Genomic DNA, 18,858 nt, shown 5'->3' on the forward strand with positions numbered 1-18,858 from the left:
TACCTTAGCGGCACAGAACGGTAAATACAGAACATATCTAGTAGTGTTTTGTGATAGTAAACAATCTACTCTGAGTCAGTGGCTGCGTCAGAATTGCTACTCGATATTTTATCTTCGTACTAAAATTTAGATAATTATATGGAGATTCGACTTCGCTATGACTTTGATAAATGAAGACGAAAGTTCTTAATGATTCCATCCTTGTTTTCAAGAAAGCCAATGTAAAATTTTTACTCTTCCTGGTCTAAGTCTCAAAATCAATTTGCAAATTCAGGAAATCAGACTGTTTCTCTGTGCCATAACTAACAAAATCGTCAACCGAAAATTTAAAATGAATAACCAAAGTGTGTTACAATTTTATAGAACATGAAGTTATGTAAACTACCGTACTCAATGTAAAGAAAATAACATTCAAAAAGTACCACATAAGTAACCCAGGACGTCGTTGGTTGTAAGAAAAACCCCTGAGGAACCAATTTAAGCACCACCTTCACGATATATTACGTCTGTTGTTATAAATAAGAGTATACAGAAAGTTTGTTGAAACTTTATTATTACTCCTACAGCTGCCATAATAATATATTGTTCACCGGGGCATCATTGATTACGATCCAATTAGCAGTTAGAGTATAATAATGACTCAATTCAGAACTTCATTCAAATGATAAACCACCCCACATAATTTGAAATATTCAGAAACATATTTATTTTCATTTTACTGACTTTTTTATGACCTATTTTGAAGATTCAACGAATATAACAAAAGAAACCTACAAGCCTGGATCTCTTTTACAATTTCAACACGAAAGGTAACGATCAATTTATCAACAGATACCATCACGGGCCCAATTCGCGAAATCATGAGAGGATACTCACAGGGTTTTATATTCCCCCATAAATACTCCCAAGCAAATACTATATGGTATTCTTGATTGCAAATGGAATAGATATTCTCGTAGAACTAAATTACGTATGTATTAGAATTGATACCTAAATGTTGATAATCTACCAATCGAATTACTGGGAATCTCGGGAAATTCTAGATTTCTATGTTGAATATTTTAAGAAAAGATTTGCGTATTATTGATATTCCACTCAATGTTCAACGCATTCATCTATTGATTTCCATTTCACATCACAATTTTTTTTGTTAATTGTTAAGTTCGGCAATGCATGTATAAGTTAGTTGATTTCATATAATCATTGACTCCAGTAATCCCTCTGTTTATTATTTATTTTTCCTGCTGCCGTAATTCTCGCCCTTGTTTCTACTGTTACATACAGAATCTTATCAAAAATGCATCATGTATTCATTCCTTGATGCAACAAGTGAGATTAGTCATTGACTTTTATATTTTGTTAATTCAAGTTTCTCACTCAGTGTGAATACACCTGACGAAGCTATTGTATAGTGAAACAGGTGTTGCGGTTTTGTAAACTTCATGAAAATCTCACAATAAAGTGTTACTTGAATACGTTTTGCATTTTCATCAACTATCGGCCAATTCCATCACGACTTTTGTGAATGTTACCGTTTCAGGGAGTTTGAGATTTATCATTCATGAAAGAGGTTCTTCAAGCTGAGTTTTTATCATTCAGTAGGTATATATACTAGACAGAATCTGTTCACTTTTAGGAAACACCCTGAATAAAAAGTTGACGTTTTTGTCAGTAGATAAGTATTTTTTGTGACATTTAATTTTATTATACTAATTTTTAGTCAGCATGTAGCCACTATAAATCAATTCCTTGGAAAAAAAGCAATGGCATTATCAACATTAGAATCAATTCTATTAACGTTCGCCATATTGGGAAGTGTGCATATTTTAATAACCCTTCTCCAAAGCCTGGATAGTGAAGATAATGACTGCAGAGAGATAATGAGAGAGTATGCACGGCATAAGTTTTTTCAAGGAAATAACCACACAGCCTTCAAAGTCGCATCACCCTATTTTCATTAATTTGTAATTCAACTGAAATGTACTATAAAACAATTATGTCCAAAAATATACTCTTGTAGGAGAAAATAATCCTTTAACTTGTTATTTGGTTTTAACAGAGCGTCATCATCTGTGAAGTTATGCTAACATGACATTAATTTAGTCAAATTGCAAACAATTAAACCTATCAGTATTTGCTAATTCATAGAGCAAACTTTTACTTCGAAAAGTTATCACAATGTGAATGAATAGGAGCGTTAATACACCACACTTCAAAGTTAATGTGTTCTCATTTATTTACATTGTAAAAACGTTCACAGAGTGAAATAAGTTTGGTGTATGACTCAATCATGTAGAATGGTAGCTGAAGTGGTTGTGGTCCACATTATTTGTTCCCTAGATAGCCTTTAGGCTGTATACTTTCACCCAATCAGCTTCCTATTGAAAATAAATAGTGATTTTTCACTACATTTATAATATACACACACGAAAGTTTTATCTTGTAAACATCCAGTTCAAGTGTTCATTTCAGTATCATTTTTTACAATCTTATTTGCAAATTTCTATATAAAATATCACTGTTGCATGAAATGCATATTGAAATAACACAAATTTCATTCAATTTGTCCAAATTTTTCCACAGGCTGCATATAATGTATGTTTAAATATGTATTTTCCGTAAACCAACTATCGCACCCCTACGAACGATAACCCTCAGAAGTCGAAACTTGTGCGAGCTAAGGATTAACGAGATCTTACCTTTTAACGTGTGATTCCCAACACGGGTTGGACGATAGCAAGTGAAAATCAAGCGTTCAGTCTGGAACTTGAACTATCGATCGACTGATTGACTGAGTGAACAAAGCATCCACCTCGAACCGCCCGGCTACCGACCAACCATGCTTGTGGAATCTCGAGAATAAAATTGTTGGAATTCAAAATATTCCATCATTCCATTATGACTCGATGTCAATCCATTGTGTTCCACAATCAGAAATTATTTTTAAACAACCACCAGTTTTTTTTTTAAATATTGGCGGGTTTCTGAAAACTTTTAAGCTAACAAACATTCGATCTGCTTCGACTTGGCAACAGACGACATGCCAACTGACCTAGCAATTCACTTAATATAAATTACATGGCATACAACAAATTGCATCTACTTAACATGACAATTTTTGTAAAATATTTTGCACCCTGCATTTTTCTGATGATTATTATTTCAACAATTTTCAGTAACGAAGATAAAACAATATTTTCGGCTAATAACCATTAAAAGGTGTATGAGTAAAGGAGATGACATTTTCCTCTACAAAGAAAGAAGACTCGGTCCTTGAATATCAAAGATAAACAAGGTTCCCCAAGGTGGTCACTTACAAAGCCAAGATTCGATATCAACTGTAAAACAAAATTTGTCCTTTCTCTGTAGCTTCCACTGCAAGGCAATTATTTGAAACCAGAGCCTAGAAACAACGCATTCGTGATCCAACAACAAAAAGCGCTGCTTGACTTGCCATCAGTAGGTATCTAAGGTGAACAATGTACTGCAGGACAAACCTGAGTAAGCCAAGGCAATAACGTCTCCTCTTATTGAGTTAGCATAATAACGAGTTGAGAGACAGTATTTTATTTATTCGGGAAAATGTTTTCAATACATGCCAAATATATGCCTGACATTTGAAGAGCTAGCTGATAGTAATTGATTCTAGTTAATTTTTAGGCAATTTAATAATAAATGTGCGCTTCCTAACGGGTTTTTTTGGAGTATATATGGTTTTTTTGTATTATAAACTTATGTATGTTGTCATTTCTTCGGAATTTGCAAGAGAAATCATGAATTGCACAAATGGTTTGTTGTACCCATTCAGTCTTCTGATATTTAGAACAGTAGTTAGTTTGCACCACATAGCGTTTAGCCCTGCTAGGAATTGCACGTTAAAAGATGAGACCTCGTTAATCCTTAACTTGCACAAGGTTTAACTTCTGAGGGTTATCATGCATAGGAGACTGACATCTGGTCAACAGATCAGTTACATCTATAAGATGATTTCAACGATGACTTGAAAGACATCTTTCAAAGATATCATTATTTGTAAGAAAATATATCTTCAAGATGTCTTTATCTTATGTTTTCATAATATGTTGTCTTCAAACACACACCTTTAAGACACCTTCGTGCTCTAGGGGATGAAAGTTGGATCACAAATATGTATTTTTTTTTGGCTCTAGTTTCAACAAAGGTGCGTTTTTTTTCACAGTCTTTTATTCTCATTCTATGACTGCACATATTAACAATTGAACATTAGGTTCCTAAAATGGATAATCCATCATCTACTTTCTTGATAAGCAAATTGCTTCAAGTGAAAATAAGATAATTATTTCTTCTGAATAAAGACATCCTCAATATTGCCTCTAGAAGAAAAGAAGTAATGATATAACATGTAATGATACCACATAATACGTCGAATAAACCTGGTAATGCTATTACCAGAAAAAAATCTTAAGTTATTAATTCATTTTATAATTTCTTTATATAAATCAATATACATCAAAGAAAAAAGTGACCACCAGTCAAACATATTCTAACTCCATCATCCTGCAAACAAACCCTCATTTTTTCTTCACCGTATCATACACATCATTTCTTCTTTGATGAAAAATAGGAATTTGTGCCCTAACGTCATCACATTCAGCTAAGTCAATATCAGCTAATATTATTTCTTCCTTTTCTTTCGCTTGTGCAAGAACCTTACCCCAGGGACTTGTTATTTGAGAGTGACCCCAGGCAATGTACCCTGTATCATTCCTTGCAGGGCTGATAGTACATACAAACACTTGGTTATCCAGGGCTCGGGCCTTCTGAAGAATCTCAAAGTGTATAGGACCTGTTGTCATATTGAAAGCAGCTGAAAAATTCAATCAATTGATGGAAGAAGTCTCAAAAATTTTAGGTAACATAACCCGGTTCATTTCAAGTAACTAAACAATTCTAAAAGGCAAAGAGTAAATGATCAAAGTACATACGTTAAATAAACAAATCATTACTTTCTATTTAGCCTTCAGTTTATCATGCCAATGTTATACAAATATTTGAACCACGTTTGAAAGGTCAATATTGAAAGATGCAAAGTCAATACCCATTTGTTTGGTGAATATAAATGGTAACATTGCAGCTGAACAGTGAAACATTGCATAAATTATACAATATTTGGTGTTACTATAAGAAGGAAGAGCGTCATTATAGTTATTGGTAAAGTTGTGAAACAATCCAACATCCTCTTGTTTTAAACAAATGTAATATTTTCAAAACCGTAGCTCCAGTGGATTATATAGTATTTGTAGTAGACAAATAGTTAAACAATTTATTACCACTCTGATTCAATGACTAGTCACGAGTTATTGGACAAATGTTATTATATGCAAATTGTTTCCTTCTGCAGTTTTAAGTTCAGCAAAAAGGTAGGTAAATGGATGTGAAATTTCAAGGATTATACCTTCTCAATCAATCTCAATCTACAAAATTCTCATGTTTTTTTTAAATATATTTTGAAATGTAATGAAAAACAGATAAGTGAAAAATTTTTTTTAATAATACCAACATTCTTGGGGCTCTAACAGTTTCTAATCTGAATATTTACATTTCTCTTCTGCAAGTGAAATATATCCTTGAAAAATAATTTGAAAAATATATATGTATATAGGTATATCATGGGGTTTACTTAAAAGACATTTAGACAAAGAGAATTCCTAAATAATAATTCTGTTAAGAATAATTTTGTCAATATAGGTATTCAGATTATAAATTTTTTGATGAGCAAGTATTTTAAATTTCAATTAGGTGTATTAAATTAATATTTTGAATTATTAAATTAATATTTTGAATTTATCTCTGTATTTTTGCATACCATCTTGATTATATAATGTCTGTTCTATTTCTATTATCCAATGATCATGTCATTTCATCTCAAAACAGCTTACCTGGAAAAATTAAAATTTTACATCCCTGTAACCTGTAAAGCTTTGCAAGTTCTTCGAATCTTAAGTCATAACATATCCCCAGACCCACTTTCACTCCTTCCAAATCGAATGTCACCAACTCACTGCCTGGACTTAGGATATCTGACTCTTTGAAAGTTATTTTTCCAGGAATATCAATATCAAATAAATGCATTTTTCTAAACTTGGCTACCAGTTTTCCTTCCGGATTCCAAACTGTACATGTATTGTAGTATTTATTATTTTCTACCTCGGGAAAAGTTCCACCTACAAGGTAGACTGAATTTTCTCTTGCTGCTTTGGATAACATCTCACTAGTAGGTCCATTTGGGATGGACTCAGCATATTCACTGAAAAAGTTTGTTCCATACGGAGAGTTGAAACATTCAGGAAGAGCAATTAGTTTTGCACCAAGTTGCTTAGCGTTTGATATAAGTTTTGCTGCATGTTCCAAATTCATCAAGCGGTCAGCACCACTCTGCATTTGCACTAGAGCCGTTTTGATAATCCTCAACATTTGAAGTTTTTAATTCTGGATTACAGGAGATCAGTAATCTACAATAATTTGAATTGTGATTCTGAAAAACTGTTTATTTCAATGGAATAATGTTTTTCGAAATATTTTTTCCATTACTATACAAAGAACAGAAAGATTTGGAAGAAAAGAAACAGAACAAAGAAATATTAATGATTAATTCAAGAAATCAATAGTTAGAGTAGATAGAAATATGATGAAAGAAGTATACTTAGAGATAATGAATTGCTTAAAAATCACAATTTCTTTGTCAGTTCCTACATCGAATATTTATAATAGAAATTATACTAAATACCATTCGAACCCAATGCACAATAATGCAAAATATGAAAAGTATTTATCTAATATTTTGAATACCTACATTAATTGCATTTATTCTCAAACTGAGTCTATGGTTTTGAATGAACATATCTATGTTCAACTCTTCATCAGCAGTATTTTGAATAATCTTCAAACTTTAAAAAACAAGAAACAAGTAATAAATAGTAATGAGCATTCATCTTTCAACTTCCATTGTCTGAAAAGTTTTCAAGATTTGAAGAAATTTATGAGAAGAAATAGATAAATGAGAACTATTTTACAAAAGTTCAATAAAGATTAATCACTTATTTTGCTATAAATAAATATATCAACTTTACTGGAAAACATGACCAATTATCATTCATGAAAATATTATTTTCAATTACAAATGAATTTTTTTCATCACCAATGAGGACTCTCTGGGAAACTAAAAAAATTATATTAGTATACGCATATACATTTATTGGCACTCAAGTTGAATAAAAAATTTAATAAAAAATCTTATTTTTATGTGAATTTAATGTATTTGTGCCAAAATGGTTAAATCTTATTAGTTTATTTTAAAAAAGCATGCATTTGTGAATGATATGCACATTTTTCTACAAAGAGCTTTCATTGATTTGTTTGTTTTTTTTTTATTTTTCAACTTTTTCAGTTCTTCAAATATCAACAGATACGACAAGGTTTTTGTTTTTCCGTTATATATAAGTTAATTTTAATATCAACTTTTTATTCGACATTGGTGCTTCCCCTGTTTTGAAAATCACCTCACCTGCATTTAGTACCTATATATTCACACCTGCATTAGCATCTGACTTCAAAAAATTCTTCTCATTTACTCAACCACCAATCTCGAATTAATTAAAATATGACCTATAGACATTGACAAAATGAAAAGTCACTTTATCTTATCATGCAAACAACCACTACAAGTAAATAGGAATAAAGTAAAGTAAATTACATTGTTAAAACTAGAGTATGAATATGTTAGAAGTAAAAGTTAACTTCTATACGGTGGTACTGTTGATAGATTCAGTAAGTGGTGTATAATCAGCCGACCAGTCGACGAGATATTTTAAATGCGGAAACCAGATATTTTTACGTTTTTTGTTTATTAGCCAAGTTTAAAAGATGGACAAAGCTTGATTATCAGAAGCTCAAATAGGGGGTGTCATCAACAGGAGCCACATGATTCATTCAAATGGCCTTGTATTTACAAAGCGACAACTAACATATCCATGAAGGCAGCTATAACTATCTGCATGATATTCATGTCCGGGACTTTTTCTACAAAAGAGATATTTAACGAGTGGCGTATACATATAACCTAGCAATCATTCAAAAAGATGGTTGGCATATTGTAGACAACTAACAAAGTCAAGAAGATAGCTGTAACTTATTTGCGTTAAAAAATAATAATATTAAAAAACTATTAGCGTAACGTAGGAGTCCAGAATTGGTTAGGTATATAAAGGGATTTCAAGCAATAATGAACATTAAAAAAGTGAAGAACAAGCTCTTTTTTGTAAACACTTAGTTTTCTGAGCTCGTTGGTGAGTCCGCATATTTCAGCTTCTGGCAACCAAGTGTTGACCATCCTCTACACTTGGCTACAATTCTCTGATAAAGGCGAATAGGCCAGAAACACATATTTTTAGTTTTTCAAATTTGTCATTCGACTGCTTGGCCATAATCTTTTTACCCAAAATTCTTAGTTCAAATTCAGAATTTAATAAAATTCCGGTTTTTTCTCATGAATCGCTTTTCTATACCAGAAATCAATATCTCGAAATATAAAAAAATCGATAATAGGTGAGAAGACGCTCTGAAATTTCATACCTTCATTATAGATATATTGATGAGAAAATATTGTTTTCAGTTTGAGGGAGTTCTCTCTCTGATTAGATGTTTTGCTAGGAATCGCACATTAAAAGGTAAGACGTCATTAATCCTTAACTCGCACAAGTTTCGTAGGGGGCGACAGCTGGTTAACGGAAAACCAGATTTTTTAGTATTTTGACTAAAGTGTCATCACTAATGGTTTTGTTGCTGTGGGATTTATTTTAAAACAGGATCGCTATAAAAACTAAATATAAACTTACAGACCTTCAGAGAACAGTAATACTGAAAAAGTATTATTGTCGTTAATTAAATAACTTGATTTACATTTTGTTGCTATCTAAGGTATAAAGTAGTTTCAAAATAATTTTATTTTTTCAAGTATACGTTTCAAAAGGATTATCAAAAAACTATAAATCGACCGCTATAAATACAATTGGTCGGCTGAGCAGTCACTTCCACTCAATGGAGTTGGTACTCCTTCTTCACCTGACCTCGAAAAAAAGACGAGAGTCCCTAATTATTCGATCTTCATACGTTGCTAGTTTTTCTTTTAAAGTCATCGTTTTACATTAAACACGTCAATTTTTACAATTTTAGTTTCTGTCAATTATTGCAAAATTCTTTTACAAAGGCGGTGGGAGTAATTGTGACCAAAATTCCTACACGCACACTGTTTGAAATTCACTATCGTAGGCATCCCCTGTTTTATGGAATTGGTTCTATTACTGTCAGATTAGCAACTTACAAAATGTAGTTTTACTATTTTCATTGCTATTGAACGCTTTTCTTTGGGAATTTTAAAGTTGTTATGTTGGATATACAAAATTACCAAAAATGACGTCATTCTCTTCTTAACGTGAACAGCCTATATAGGATATACATGTTAAGAAGAGAATTACGTAATTTTTGGTAATTTTGTATATCCAACATAACAACAAGAAAAGCGTTCAATAGCAATGAAACTAGTAAAATTTAATTTTGTAAGTTGCTAATCTGACAGCCTATATAGGATATACACGTTAAGAAGAGAATTACGTCATTTTTGGTAATTTTGTATATCCAACATAACAACGTTGAAATTCCCACTGAAATGCGTTCAACAGCAACGAAACTAGTAACATTTCATTTTGTAAGTTGCTCAACTGATAGTAAAATTTAAGACGTTGCCGAATCGAAAACTCGAAAACTGTCAGTCTTTCTTTTCTTTTCAGAACTAATCATTTCTTTTGATGAGACCTGCGTATATCCATTATGCCTAAAGCATTGTCAAAATAGTCCCAACAAATACTAAAAGTAAGTAAGGATAATAGCGATAAAACATATCGATAGTACAAAAAATTTGAAAGTTCGAAATAGTGCACATGTTGGCAACGCCGTAACTTGTGACGTCATTTTCTTATTAACGTGAACAACCTATACCCCCTTTTATTGTGACTCACAAATATTCAAACTCGACCTTCTATAAACTAATCGGCTTCTTGACGAAGCCGATTAGTTTATATGGTAAGATATCTTTCAGGTCAGATGGTAAGAGTGTGGTTCTACCAAACTCTGAAAACATAATTCGCTCCGCAGCGGGGAAGGCACAAAATGTGTTCTGCTGTTTCATCATTTCCCAAAGGCGACACACGCTGTCTTCTGACAGTCCGAGTCTCTGCATATGTAAAGTAAATAAAACGCAGTTGAGAAAATTCATAATTTCCTGGGCAAAACAGAATACTTCGGAAATTTTAATATAGCAAATGCCAAAGTGCAATAAATCAGCCGTTGAGTATTTGCTTAAAAATCAACTAAAAAGGTAGTTCATAGTGATATGGATGAATTCCTTATAGAATTGCCTTTTTTTTTTCAATTCTTTCCTGACGTTATTTAAGAATATATTAAAAAACATTCTCCCATTGCCACTATTCTAACTGAGCAAGATGACGTTTACTGATTTTTAATGTAACGTTTCGTCTGTGAGTAACCAACACAATTTTTTTATATGGGCCAAAAAAAAATCACCCATTACCTATATGTTTAACCTTTTTAGCGACAATTCACTTAATCGAAATACACCACTCAAATAACATGATTATCCATGGCACACTTGACAAAAGTAAATAATTTTCCCATCTGATCATGGCCGATTAGATGCAATATCGAAAGTAAGTCTGAAAATGCCACACTCTAATCCAAAATTGTCTAAGGAAGCAAAAAAAAAATTTTAATATACCGGATGTTCCATTTAAAAATTTGAAACTAAAGACTTTCCATTGAAACCAGAAATGATAGGAAACTGAAAAATATGCAAGAATTTTTTTTCATATACCATTTACCTATACCAAGTGTCATTTTGATACACTTAATATTCCAAAAGTTATGTCTTGTCTAAAAATTTGTTGACACTAGGTGTATTTTCCATGAATCTCACAAACTTGATGGTCACCTCAATGAATTTTGTCTGAAGGTAAAAACGAGAATAAATTAGTCAATTGGGCATCTTTATAATATGATTGAACTTCTTTTTGTCTCATTATACCATACAGTAAATTATTGGAGTTTTATCGCAACACCAATCCGCAACACCTCGTGTCAAGGTGTTGAAAATAATGGTTTGGAATTGTGATGAAACTCCAGTATTCATTACTACACCAAAGGTTCCAAACAGTGCATCACAAATACCATACAGTGATAAAATGCATATATAATATAACATCAATATATAAAACACTATATTTTTGAATACTTTACAATATTATTTCATTCTTTATGCTTCTTGATAATTCTTTATTAGGAAGTACAATTGAATTCAATAAAATAGTCTCGGATGGAACGCTCACAGAACAGCCTGCAACAAAAGTGTAGTTGAAACAAAAAATGAACCATAATAACAATCTTCAGAACCTGAAACTCACCCAAAATTGTAATTGATGGGTTCAATCTTCCATCACTGTTGAACAAAGGAGGATTCTCCATCTTGGCAAATGGTTTGTTAGGATCTGGATCTGAAGGAGTTCCTTCAACTCTAGCCCATCGTCCTACCCTGGAACCTCGTCCAATAATGCTATGGAGAACTAAGCTGTGCTCATCAATGGTGGCTTCTGACAAAATTATACTCTCTCGTATCCTTACACCTGGGCCCACAGTCACTCCTGGTCCTATGCTTACATTTGGCCCTAACTAAAAAGAGTTCATTTTATTTTACTAGAAGCAAATCATCATACAAAAATTGTGGCAGTAATTCTACAAATGTGTAATAAAAATATTGAATTGTTCCGTGATAATTGTAAAATATGTCATATCCAAATCTATTTTTCTTATTGAGATGAATTGAACACTACTTTTACAATTTGCGGGAGTTGCATTTTTTGCAACAAAAAAGTAGAAGTTCGGACACCGCCATTCAAAAGGAAACATTGCAAACATAAAATCATGGTTTTAAAACCATTCTAGTATTCTGGTATACTATAGTCAAAATTTTATTTTTCAGGAAGTTTTTTGACTGAACCTCATTAATTTCGAAATTTTGTGGTTTAAATGAATACTGAACAAATCGTAAAGGTATATGTTCCACAATTCTCCTTTGACAATCATCTTCTTTAGGTAGGAATTATGGCCAAGTGGATATAAAAAAAATGTTTAATGTCTAAACAGGAAGAAATCCCAATAACAAGACATATTAATATCATTAGCAAGCATATTATATATATGCTTGCTAATGGTTAATGCAGTCAAGCTGTTGGAAATAATTCCATGAAAATCAAAAGATAAATAGATAAGTACTTTTTTGATCATTCCCATATTGATTTCAATTTAAGAGCCACTGGTAGACAGCTGTTTCAACCTATTGGGCATCGTCAGTACCGGGCAGGCGGTCCTCGATTGAAGACAAAATGTGAAAAACCAAGAAAAGTACTTGATAAAAATAGCTGCGTAAACGCAAGCGAAACATAACCACCTATTGGTGTGACACCCAAGTCAACTTGCCAAGTTTTTATGTCAGTGTTGGTGGTTTGACCAATCAACCGACAACTGCGGTAGCAGAAATTCGGAAAGCTAACCTGAAATGCCATCGAAAAACGAATCCACATGTTTCTAGAAATGATATGAAATCGAGAAAGGTTAATGCAGTCAAGCTGCTGGAAAATAATTCCATGAAAATTAAAAGATAAATAGATTAATACTTTTTTGATCATTCCCATATTGATTTCAATTCAAGAGCCACCGACAACTGCCGTAGCAGAAATTTGGGTTGATTGGTCAAACCACCAACACTAACAAAAACTTGTCAAGTTGACTTGGGTGTCACACCAATATGTAATATTTACATTTTTCTAGTTTATTTTCCATTGAATTTTCCCATTTCAAACAATTCCAAGTTCAAAATATACTTCTAATATATTAGGAAATGAATGTAAGCCCATTTTATTTAAAGTTGATAACTTGCCAAGAGAAACTCAGATCGGCGATAATGATGTGTTATAAGTTCATAAGAAAATCCACAGGTTGTAGACTAGAAATTCCGATTGTAATGGGCGTGCTGCGTCCCGTATTATTTCTAGACATAACTCCGGTTATGATTTAAAAGCGAAATTGCACAATTTCTTTCCTTCACACATTTCATTTATTCTAAGACAAGACCGAATTTAAAATTTAGGTGACCGGAACTGAACTAATTCACTGTTACATTGCGCACTGACTCGATATGTACTAGACGAGGTTTCACTTCAGACTGACTTTCGGGTATTAATATTTAATAACATCAAAAACATCCACTTGTAACTTGAATTAAACACACTAAATTCGATCTCAATTGGTAAACATATTTTGTATAATTAAAGAAAAACTATTATAATGTAAAACTTTGGCACTCTATTTCTTAAAAAACATAGCGAATAGGGCATAAGTATGTTTACATATGAACTTTTTTCGAGAAATGTGAATTAGAAATGATTCCTTGGAATTATATAAATATGTGGTTTAGAGTATATAACCTGAACCATCACTGTATATTATAGTGCCGCGCCCTGTCTGTCTGTTTGAACGTGATAGCCTCCAAAACTACCAAACAGATTTTCATACTGTTTTCACCGATGGACAGAGTGACTCAAGAGGGCAATTTATGTGTTTTGTGTAAATTGGTTAAAATATGACGATGCTATACGTGTAAAGACAGGTCGCTAGTACAACTTAGTTTTGTTCTATACTCACAACAGCTGTTGGATGAATTGTAGCCGTTGAATCGATATGGACATCTGGATAAATGGTACAGCTTTCCCCTGCAGCTCCTGGTGTGCACAGTAGTTCTGGATGTTTTTTTCTATAAAGTTCCAAGTAATGGCGATTGGCATAAATTGCAGATCCAGCAGTTTTCAGTTGAGACCACCAGGTATTAACCTGAAGGGCAAAAATCTTGCCTGATCCCGCCAATGGAGCCAATATTTCTTGTTCAAGCTGTATATAACCCGCCTCTTTATTTCCATTAGAGTTTCCATTTCTGGTATTAAATATAAGAGAAAAAGAATTATTTATAACTAATTTCAGGTTAATCAAATCAAATTTATTTTCATGATGACATACAATTCCTTGTATGACATAGCTGTTAAGATTTCAATTATCTTAAATGAGTATCTTTCACTTTTATTATGTTATATATTACTCATTCAGATAAGAGTACAATCCCAGGACAATCAACTATATCACCAAAAATAAAATTTAAAACTCATAGAGGAAACATAAAGTACGTATAAGTTGCTTGTATAAGAGGAGATACAGATGATATAGGAATTGTTATTCAATGTAGGAAATCAATTTCATTTTTCAGTATGAGTCAAATTTGTTTGACTGTTTAATTGTAAATTGCTTGAATGCGGTGGAAAGAAGAAAGCATTTCGGTTCGATATAAATTCTTTACAGTTTTTAACTGAAAGTAACTTATATGCACGATCTACACATATTTATAAAGAGTTCTTGTATCTAGATCATTAAAGCTTTTCCATCTGGTTATCTCCTTTCTGGAATCCTCTGTATATTCTAGATGTGAGCAGGTAGTTCTTTGAAGGCGGTGGAAAGAAGAAAGCATTTCGGTTCGAAATAAATTCTTTACAGTTTTTAACTGAAAGTAACTTATATGCACGATCTACACATACTTATAAAGAGTTCTTGTATCTAGATCATAAAAGCTTTTCCATCTGGTTATCTCCTTTCTGGAATATTTCTGTATATTCTAGATGTGAGCAGGCAGTTCTATCACTTTCCCCTTAAGTAATTAACTTTTCACACTATATCATCTAACACATAATTTATGGATATCTGGATTTTCAAGATATTCCTCAGGTTATTTCAACAATTATTATCTTTGAAACTAGTGGAAACTACCAATAGATGGAATGAAAAAATGCCACTATATTAGTGACTCGTTTCAATATTTTTGGGAAAACGTAAGAATATAGTTTTGTTCTCGTTATAACAAATATTAAAACTGGATATAATTGGTATAATAGTTATTTTTCATACATTTTATCCCAAAACAAAATGTAGGAAATGTTTGTGTATTTCATTCAAATAGAATAATACACGGTGAAGGTATATTTATAATCCATTACGAAATACCATTAACCGAGTCTTTTGCAACCTCCAACTGTTGAATGGGCATTTCATTCCTTGGCGCCTAGCGAATTATTTTTCAATAAAGTACCATAAATCAAATGGTTATTACCTTCATCATCAGTATACTATTCCAAATCAGATTCTCCCCAACCACAAACTCTGGCATGTATGTACATCAAAATTCGAATAATTGTCATCATGTCATCGTTGTCATCATGTCTTTTTTTTTCAGAGACAAAACAGAAGCACTGTAGGAAAATCCTCAAGGCTCTCTGAGAGAGGTGACTGTGCGAAAGTAGCGATTCACGTTGGATTTGAATGAATGGAGGGTTCTCAAACAGTGAAGTTCAAAATGTACTGAAAGTTTTGCTTCCGTTAACTTGTTTGACTGTATTTTGATTTTCACGAATGTCATAATTCACCGATAATTCTTACGGAATATTGAATAATACATAAATATTAACAAGTGATAAAGTAACGAAAATTTAATTTCGTATGTGTGAAGTAAATCTTAAAAATATTGTCCAGAATTAAATTTACTCATGAAACAGAATTTGTCAGAGTTTTCGAATAATTTTGCAGTCATTTGTGATAATGTAGTTTTAAAGTAGGTTTACTTCGTAATACTCAACAAATAATTTGAATTAATCAACAGATAAATTTGTTCTTGCTTCCATTCATTAATAGTAACACCTTTCAATACCTCATCTTACATTTCCGTTTCTGATAGCTTTCATAATGGATCTTACAAGTAGATAATAAATTCTTGCTGACTTCGTTAAGTTACGAGTTCCAAGTATTCAATATATACTTATATATAATAATCACAAGTTAATTAACCTATCCTAAAACATTAGATGCAAAATATAAACACTACTGGTTTTTCGTAGTAGATGGCTCTTGTTGCGAATAAACTCAATTTCTATAAAAACAATTCTTGACGTAAAATATCCCGATGACATCTTCTTGCATAAGTACATGATGTGGAACAAATTGGAAACAATCATTTACATACAAACACAAAAATGTAATTGTTTACTAGAAAATGATTACAGAATTATCTAACAAAGTGTCATGCAAAGTAAACCTGTAAATTGAAAAGAAATTCTTTGAATTATTAAAAAATGGTTCATTTGCTTCATATCACTTTTTTACTCCTAAATCAGCATAGTACTGTTTCTAATTTCATAACGATTTCTTGATCAATAAAGTTTCTTGATGAATAGAATCAATTGAATTTGTCAAGTTTCCATTGCAAGAATTTTATTTACATAATCCTTTTACATTATCTTTTGTGAATATCCAAAAATACCATTTTAACTATGGACTCTGTTAAAAGTAAGCAAAAGGGCTGAGGTGGTGAATTATCAACATATTTTTTGGGGAACAGGAAAAGCAAAATTCATAAATTTAATGACGGGAAAGTGTAGTTCCCTTAGGTGAACATGAATATTCATTAGAAAAATGAATTGTTATCATCTTTTCAATAGTTCTGAGGATATTCCCTATACTTTAAATACATTGACCAACGTAACCCCTATTGATACCTGTAAAATTCATCTTGCTTCAAAGTGAAAGCTTCTCCAATGGTTTGGAATATATCTAGAGAAAATACATAGATTCCACAGTTTATCAGTGTAGACACATAAGAACTTGGCTTTTCCACATAATGTGTAACCTCATGAGTTTCTTTATTTGTCACTATACAACCATAATGTAATGACTGCTGCCTTGTGGCTTCTGTACCCATTATCGTTACCTATATTAAATGGAAAATAGTAAAAATATATTTATAAATGTTTCAACAGGTTAAAACTCACCAGTGCTTTATTGTTATTTTTGATGGATTGCTCTTTATGAAACTTGTACAGCTCATTCAGGGGAAAATCTGCACAGACATCAGCATTCATAACGAAAAAGGCATCTGGATTTCCAAACCGGATTTGGTCTCGAAAATGAAAAAGACCACCTGCAGTTCCCAGAGCTGTGAACTCCTGAAGATATCTAAATGTGTTCAAATTTTTATAGAATCAATCTTGACATTCATTGAAGTTTTTGTTATGAGCAAAATTTTCAACATGGTTTTACACTCAAAACTATTTGTATTACAAATCAAAGTTTCTTATATCAGCATATGATTACCAGTTTAGATATATAATCATCTGCTGATACAGGGAATTGAGTAATTTCTCAATGAAAGCAAATGCATATCGAAAACAGTTATCAAGAAATTTCTATGGGGAAAATAACAATCACAAAACATATTCCCCGTTTTGTTATTTCGCGTTGATCTTTGCCATAACTATGATATAATATTCCTTCAAATTAATAAAGATTATATTCACAAAGACCACATTTATATGACATCATAAACTACAATTTCTAACAACCATTACTATTAAAACCAGAGTTAATACCTGTGTAGATATTATTTCCATCCAACGTTATCAAACAGGTTTGATAGTGCTGAACCTTTTGGAAAAGGAATTGGGATTATAAACACAAATTTGTTAACTTGAGTATACACCTACTGAAACAACTTATTGATATCGTATATCCCCAGAGTGCCGGAAAATATTTTTTTAAACTTAGGGTTGATTCAACAAAAAAACATGACGACTCAATAAACAAACATGTTTTTCTTTTTTTTTTTTTCGAGAACATATACCAGAAATTGCTACGTATGGAAAAATGCTAAAGCTACACATGTACATGTTTCGAAACAACTATTAATGAATATAATACATTTTTGGTTTCATTTATAAAAAAAGTGAAATGAGGACTCCTAGGCAAACATCTGTTTCTATAGAATATAATGTGCCTCTAATATAAACCTCAAAATAATACAGTTCCAGAAAGTGAGTGTATTCCTCCCATCAAGTTTATCAAATGTGTTAAGTTGGCGATTATCGAGTTGGGGACAGATTTTATAAAGGAAGAATGTAGTATTGCTTGATCGGTGTAAATACTTTCTAGATAGTGAATGTAAGAACCATGATTGTTATAAGAATCACTGTTATATGCTCACATAAAGGTGGTCAACATTCAGTGAATTATTCATAAAGCCTTACTTGATCATTATGTTGTACTGGTGCTGCATGTCATTAACGAAAGGTTGAATCTGGACAACAGGATAGAACCCAATCAGCAGAATTTCTTTTACACATTGTGTTGATACACAAGATTTTATATGGTGCTGAATAAGTGGTAAGCCGGCCACCGGAAAGAGAGGCTTAGGAATATCAAGGGATAAAGGTCTGAATCTTGTCCCTTAAAATTATATATTTGTTTATTATAGTCAACAAATTTCTTTGAAGTACCTTTTTGGGGGCCTCCTATCAAAATTACAGCTTTCAACATTACCTGAAATATTTGCAACTAAAAGCTAGTTATAATTTTTTGACACGTTGTATGATCAATAATTAATAAAATGTAAATTCGATAACGAAATTGACAAAACAAAACATCAACAAACTATAATTTTTTCATTTGCTGTTCTTTGTTTTGTTGTTCCTTGTCGCTAAAATACTTGAATCACAGAATTTCTGTGCTTGAATCACAGATTAAATATGTGCTTGAATGGCAACCAGTATTGCCGACGACGTATCTACAAAATACCCATACCACAGATTAAATTTAATCTGTGCCCATACC

At 32.0% G+C, this 18,858-nt stretch overlaps 2 protein-coding genes and 1 long non-coding RNA gene across 5 annotated transcripts; 1 reads left to right on the forward strand and 2 right to left on the reverse strand.

The window, feature by feature from the left end:
* Window positions 1-4,445: 4,445 nt before the first annotated feature.
* Window positions 4,446-7,757, reverse strand: LOC111512774 (omega-amidase NIT2). 3 transcript variants are annotated; one of them, XM_074171183.1, is made up of 3 exons: window positions 7,733-7,757; window positions 5,919-6,491; window positions 4,446-4,846 (listed from the first exon to the last, which is right to left on the reverse strand). In XM_074171183.1, exons 2-3 carry the CDS (start codon window positions 6,451-6,453, stop codon window positions 4,551-4,553), a joined length of 831 nt encoding a protein of 276 aa, XP_074027284.1. In that variant the 5' UTR covers window positions 6,454-6,491; window positions 7,733-7,757; the 3' UTR covers window positions 4,446-4,550. The 3 variants fall into 3 exon arrangements, with proteins under 3 accessions (XP_074027284.1, XP_074027283.1, XP_074027282.1); XM_074171182.1 differs by lacking the exon at window positions 7,733-7,757 and adding an exon at window positions 7,557-7,726; XM_074171181.1 differs by lacking the exon at window positions 7,733-7,757 and adding an exon at window positions 7,544-7,726.
* A 2,184-nt stretch (window positions 7,758-9,941) lies between these two features.
* LOC141480776 (uncharacterized) lies at window positions 9,942-17,160 on the forward strand. The gene is made up of 2 exons (XR_012464551.1): window positions 9,942-10,411; window positions 15,437-17,160. It is a non-coding gene; the product is annotated as an uncharacterized lncRNA (long non-coding RNA).
* Window positions 11,314-18,835, reverse strand: Gmppa (GDP-mannose pyrophosphorylase A). The gene is made up of 7 exons (XM_074171184.1): window positions 18,525-18,835; window positions 18,276-18,474; window positions 17,025-17,208; window positions 16,752-16,963; window positions 13,807-14,092; window positions 11,511-11,775; window positions 11,314-11,443 (listed from the first exon to the last, which is right to left on the reverse strand). The coding sequence occupies exons 1-7, from the start codon at window positions 18,562-18,564 to the stop codon at window positions 11,343-11,345; spliced, it is 1,287 nt and encodes a 428-aa protein (XP_074027285.1). The 5' UTR covers window positions 18,565-18,835; the 3' UTR covers window positions 11,314-11,342.
* Window positions 18,836-18,858: the final 23 nt, after the last annotated feature.

This window comes from Leptinotarsa decemlineata, unplaced genomic scaffold (assembly GCF_025532065.1).
Source record: "Leptinotarsa decemlineata unplaced genomic scaffold, Ldec_3_MD MMD2_tig00000010_RagTag_RagTag, whole genome shotgun sequence".
Taxonomy (NCBI): domain Eukaryota; kingdom Metazoa; phylum Arthropoda; class Insecta; order Coleoptera; family Chrysomelidae; genus Leptinotarsa; species Leptinotarsa decemlineata.

Coding starts and splice junctions, on each gene's coding strand:
- Gmppa (XM_074171184.1), bottom strand. CDS start 18,564: ATGTTGAAAGCTGTAATTTTGATAGGAGGCCCCCAAAAAG. Junction 14,093..16,751: donor AAGCAAGATGAATTTTACAG/GTATCAATAGGG, acceptor ATTTAATACCAG/AAATGGAAACTCTAATGGAA. Junction 11,444..11,510: donor CCCATCAATTACAATTTTGG/GTGAGTTTCAGG, acceptor CTTTTGTTGCAG/GCTGTTCTGTGAGCGTTCCA.
- LOC111512774 (XM_074171183.1), bottom strand. CDS start 6,453: ATGTTGAGGATTATCAAAACGGCTCTAGTGCAAATGCAGAGTGGTGCT. Junction 4,847..5,918: donor TAAAATTTTAATTTTTCCAG/GTAAGCTGTTTT, acceptor TGAATTTTTCAG/CTGCTTTCAATATGACAACA.